Source organism: Lepeophtheirus salmonis, chromosome 13, assembly GCF_016086655.4.
Source record: "Lepeophtheirus salmonis chromosome 13, UVic_Lsal_1.4, whole genome shotgun sequence".
NCBI lineage: Eukaryota > Metazoa > Arthropoda > Copepoda > Siphonostomatoida > Caligidae > Lepeophtheirus > Lepeophtheirus salmonis.
The window spans coordinates 39,600,757-39,606,249 of record NC_052143.2 but is presented as its reverse complement, the minus strand read 5'-3'; the positions used below and the strand labels follow the sequence as shown (position 1 = coordinate 39,606,249).

The 5,493-nt window shown below is 31.4% G+C and overlaps 1 protein-coding gene across 1 annotated transcript; it reads right to left on the bottom strand.

Annotated features, from left to right (window-relative positions):
- Positions 1-1,126: 1,126 nt before the first annotated feature.
- On the bottom strand, positions 1,127-5,263 carry LOC121128374 (neprilysin-2). The gene is made up of 8 exons (XM_071893115.1): positions 5,081-5,263; positions 4,779-5,025; positions 4,116-4,478; positions 3,804-4,043; positions 3,176-3,748; positions 2,013-2,232; positions 1,498-1,680; positions 1,127-1,443 (listed from the first exon to the last, which is right to left on the bottom strand). Exons 1-8 carry the CDS (start codon positions 5,092-5,094, stop codon positions 1,175-1,177), a joined length of 2,109 nt encoding a protein of 702 aa, XP_071749216.1. The 5' UTR covers positions 5,095-5,263; the 3' UTR covers positions 1,127-1,174.
- Positions 5,264-5,493: the final 230 nt, after the last annotated feature.

The following is a 5,493-nucleotide window of genomic DNA, read 5'->3' as shown; positions in this document are numbered from 1 at the left end:
ATAGTCGCAGCTTCAATTCGGAATGGTATAAAAAGAAACATTGGCTGTATGGTTGTGGAGTGAAAAAAAAGGATTATTTTGCTCTACGTGTTTGCTATTTTGACGTGATTCAACATGGTCAAAAGACGGCTTTGCAAATATAAACAAAATAAAAGAAAAAATGAAAAGTCAAAGAAGCACATTGATCATGCGATTTCACTGTCTCTTCGTAGGACTGTAGATATTAAGGAAAGACTTAGTGAGGCCTACAGACTCTCGATAATTAAACATAATAAGAAGGTTACTAAGAACCGTGACATTTTGTCTAATATAATAGACTAATTAAAAATTTTGTGGAAATTTGGAACTGCCTCTCCATATGCGTCTTGAAAACAAAGTACAACGGATGCTTGTCTGGTGAGTATGGTGGTCACATTATCTAGTACCAAAAATTCATATTCTTCTGGAAAAAGGACTGTATCACATTGAAAAGGGTGCAGATGCTTCATCCTGTTGGAGAACAAAATTGTTGTACCATGTAATCAACATGCACCACAACTAGATGATTAAGACGACTGCTGTGAGCTTTTACCCAGCCAGGAATCCAAATCTTGAGGCACTTTGATGAAATAAGTCCCACACTCATGAATGAAGCCTGTTTTTCGGTGGTGGAGATAATCTCAGCACCCTCATGAACATCATGAAACATCCGGTCCACAACCCAAGCCTTCTTATGTAAAAGATGATAGCCCCATTGACCGACGCTGACTCCAGATTGTTGATATATTTTAGACAATGAAGAAGAAGTTAGCGCTTGATGGCCTCCATGCAACGTCTTCTTTATCACTAAAGACATTCAAACATCTTATATGAGGGCCCTTCTAACTGTGTTCTGTGGAACTTTCAGGTCCTTAGCATGTGATCTCATGTACTTTCTTGATGCAGCCATGACTTTTGATGATTTTCTTCCTTCAGCTGTGTTTCTCAAGTGGTAAAATAGTGTTTTGATGAAACACTTCCCCATCCTTGTTGATTTACAAAATTTTAAAAACAAGGAATATGAATATATATTTTATTGACAAAAATTAAAAATTGTTTGTAGATACGTTCATAAAAATTAGTTGCTAGATATTTTATTTTTAACATTTTGTACATTAAAAATGAATAATAAAATAATATATTTATAATAAAGAAATCACCAAATCCGGCACCTTTCAGGAGGATTCATTGGCGAATCATTTGGACAACTAAAGTCTAGCGCAAATTCTTCATGATTTGAAAATGAAAGATCAACTCTAGCAGTTGCAAGGGAATGTTCATCTGTTAGTACTAATGACTCCTCTACTTTTTTAAGGTTCTTTGAGCACCACATATTTGCTCCACTAAGCCAAAATAGCTGATTACTTGTGAAGTTTAATCCTGGTAAAAGTTCAATTGATTTGGTGTTGTTATTTTTCCATTCAACTGTAATTTATATATAAATATCAATATGTACATTATCAGGTATAATATAATTACTAAAAGCTTGATAAGCTGCTCGGATTCCTCCATTATCTGCTATATTCTCATGTAATGTGCGTTTACCATTATTCGTTTGATTAACATTTTTGATGCTATAATTTCCATATTGCTCAACAAAACACTGAGACCGATTAAGGAAATTTGTCACTGTTTGATTATCCCACCAGTTCTCTAAAAGACCTTTCGTAAGAAATAAATGTATTATAAATTAATAATCAGCTTAGTTACTCTTGAATTTCCCCAAAAAATAATTCAAAGATGAATGAAATTTTCAAACTATTCTATAGATCCTTAAATTTTTTTTATGACATCTGATTATTTTATCGGTGAATCAATTTTTCATTCTAATGTACTTTTGAAGCATTCTTAAAAATAAGAATGATGTGATTAATTATTGATAATTGTAGATTAATCCATCTATCTTATTTTTTTGAATCCAAGGAGATATACTTGTATATATATATATTTAATACATTACCAATATGAACAACATGTTTTAGGTAGTGACTCACCATCTTTTGTATACTGACGGCCATTGCTATCAAAACCATGGGTAATTTCATGGCCTATTATCCACCCCATAGTTCCTAAATTTAGATAGTTAGGACGATCGGCAGAGAAAAACAATCCCTGTAAAACTCCTGCTGGTAGTACTAAGGCGTTATTTGTAATAAAATTAAAAGCATCAACAACAGCTGCTCCACCGTTTGTTACCCAGTCTGTTTTATTAACCTAATAAAATTGATATTACGATTAATTTCAATAAAGGGATTTAATTAAATTAGAACTCGCCAACTAATTATTAACGTTACTCTTCATTACCCACTTTATACTGAGATATCCCCTTTTCAAGAACTATGGTATTTAAAGCTTTAGAAAATAAATATTCTTTCTAGGTTGTAACTAGTGTTGGGTTTCAGTCTGGAAATCTCAGACCGGTCTAAGCCCGTTCTATTTTTGATGGAGCAAATTAGTTTGGTCCAACAAAAAAGCTTGATCTGGACCGCTCTCATATAAAAATTCGATCTAGTTCGGTCAAAAAAACCGATTTACAGATAAATTACTTATAACATGCCCTCATATGTTTTTTTCAAGTACAATGACGTTATAACAGAGATAACTCGGATGAATATTGATCCTGCCGTCTCGTATATGTATACAGTGTTTGTTCTAGAACTTATCGTGTACTTTTGAGAGTTTTTTTGAAAAAAATGAAGGATAGTTGATATAGAAAAAAAAATTGGTCCCATAAATTGAGACTGAAAAAAAAATCGCTCCATAAAGTGAGACCGAATCAAAATCGGTCTAGAAAGTGGGACCGAAAAAGTCGGTCCATAAAGTAAGACTGAATCAAAATCAGTCTACAAAGTGAGACCGAAAAAAATGGGTCTTGACCAAAAAATTGATCCAAATCGTTCAAGAAAAAATCACTTAAGACCTAACCGAAAAGAAAAATACGGTGCTCGACCGAGTCTCAACACTAGTTGTAACTACAAAATTGTTCAGCGTCTCCGTTTTCTTTTCTTTTTTACAATAACTCACTGAACTCTAGCTACGCCTGCTTGTTGATACATTGTTATTTTTTAGATCAAGTAGTCACACAGTTCTTGGATAAATGGCGTACCCTAAATAATGAGCCCTTCACAGACAAATAAAGGCAATTAATTTAACTTACTGGCTTGTTTAGTAGGGAAATTTTGTAATCTAAATCAAAAGCAATTACACTCTGTAGATTTTTAAAATAGGTGAGGTTTTCCAAATTTAGCTCTTGATATAGTTCCTCCAATTTTGTATCATTTAAATATTCCGATGGGTATGCAATATGTTCAAACATAGCATGGGCTTTTTCTAGTGCTGTTCGTTTCGTTTCTTCTCCTACCCAATTGGTATTATTCAGAATTTTATAAAACACTTGCCTTACAGACTCTACCATATCTTTTATATTCTCCTTAGAAGATTCTTTGAAGAAAGTTCTAACATACATGGCACCCACAGCATGCTCTAATTTATCAGAAACTATTTCAATGCATGTAATATCTCTTTCTTTTTGACCATTTGTGCCAGACAACTCGTCATTAAATGCATTAGAAATATTTTGTGCTCCTTTATTCAATTCTGGCAATGATGATTCAATAAATCTCCATCTCACATAATCTTTCACGACTTTTAAGGAAGTTTTGTTCATCAATCTGTAGAGACCACTAATATAAGCTGGTTCGTACACGATGATTTCATCTTCTTTTTGTACCTACAAAAAAGATAAAATATGATTTTTTTTTGTAATAATAATAAGACATTCATACTTGAGTTATTTTTAGGAAACTGTTGATGTATTGGATCCAAGGAATACAGGGATTTAGTTGGGTTAAGTTTTTAATTTGCATTCTGTTATACAACTCTGTTATATTAATTCTTTCATCAATTGATTTTGTTAAATTGGCCATTTGTATCTCAAAATTTAATATACTCTGTAAGTTTTCTTGGACATCTGTAAGATTGTGTCCAAGAAATACAGCTGCGTCCTTCATGTATTTGAAATAAGCCTGTAAAATATATAATTTACAGTTTACATTCTAAGATTTAAAAGGAAATTTACCTCAACTTCAAAATCTCCTCTGCCTTTCACTAAAAAAATCTCGATATATTCCAAATCCTGGTGTATCTATCAGCAAAATCCTTTTGGAATGATTATTCAAGTCTTGAAAAATATGAAACTCCATTATAAAATTAGTAGAATATCCATATTCTCGTAATATTTTTAGATCACTAGTCCAATTATATTTTGTGCCTTTAGTTGATACATCAGATTTATCTTCAGTATCCAACCAACCGCCTAAACTTAAAATCGTTTCTTGAAGAGGCTTCAGACCTACCATTTCCATCGCAGTTTCATTTATACATGCTTGATAAAAGTTTCTTACCATGACAAAGGGTTTTATATCGTTACTTGTTGGATTCATCTCCAGTAATGTTTTAAGCTATTCAAAAACTCATGATTATTAAATATATCTAATTCGTTTTATTTTTCATTCATGCATTTAATAAATAATTGGGTGTGAGTTTGTTCCATCACCAATTATTTTTTTTATGTTTGCTGAATTAAATAAAATTAGCAAAGTTTCAGTTCTTAAACTCAAATCTCTGCTTCGAAGGTTCATATTTTAATTTGATGTTTTTGAAAACATATAGATGCTGTCAAGAAAACTAATCACTCTAAAATGAATTGCTTCAATATGTTTGTATAGTAAATAAATATATTTAAAAAAAAACCATTTTACCTGATTCTTTAGCAGATTTCTTATTTCTGAAAAAGTATTTAACCGACTTTCACCAGGTCGGAAAACTGTTTTGTTCACAAATCCCCCGCAGGCAAATTGATAAAAATCATCACACGGATCTACTGATTTGTTCATATTAAATAAAATAGTTTTTGCAGTATCATTACAGGCTTCAGTCACACAATACTTTTCGGTAAAAACACTTCCAATCAAACTCAATGTTGACACCAAAATGAAGATACAATATCTACATTAATTAATATGAGATAATTCTTTGAATAAAAATTTGAAATTTTGATTACCTTTTCCCTATCATTTTTGTTTTTGTATTACAACTTAATAATATTCTACGTATATTGAAACTATAGGAGTGTACTTTCCTTATAATGAACTTTTATTTGTCTCCAGAATATGAAGCTAAAACAATAATCAGCTAAAATCATTTGCACAAAAAGAACTTATCAGTTCAAATGATAGATTAAACTAAAGTTGTTACCTATACTTTTCATCCTAAATAACTTATATTTTTGTTCCGACAGATGTTAAACATTCAGTTAGTTTATTTTTAAATATGCAAACATTTGTTTAAATATTTGTACAACACAGGTTAGCAAAGTGTGTTACTAACATAAAGCACGTTGTGATTTTTTTAAATTGTAGTTAATAAATAATAAGCTTTTTAATAAATTGATGCTGCACACCAATGCTAAAGACT

What these genes read in the sequence shown, in the direction of transcription:
- LOC121128374 (XM_071893115.1), bottom strand. An exon ending in GTTTCCTAAAAATAACTCAA is followed by an intron (nt 3,749 to 3,803) that starts GTATGAATGTCT and finishes TCTTTTTTGTAG; the next exon opens with GTACAAAAAGAAGATGAAAT. An exon ending in TTTCCCTACTAAACAAGCCA is followed by an intron (nt 2,233 to 3,175) that starts GTAAGTTAAATT and finishes CAATTTTATTAG; the next exon opens with GTTAATAAAACAGACTGGGT.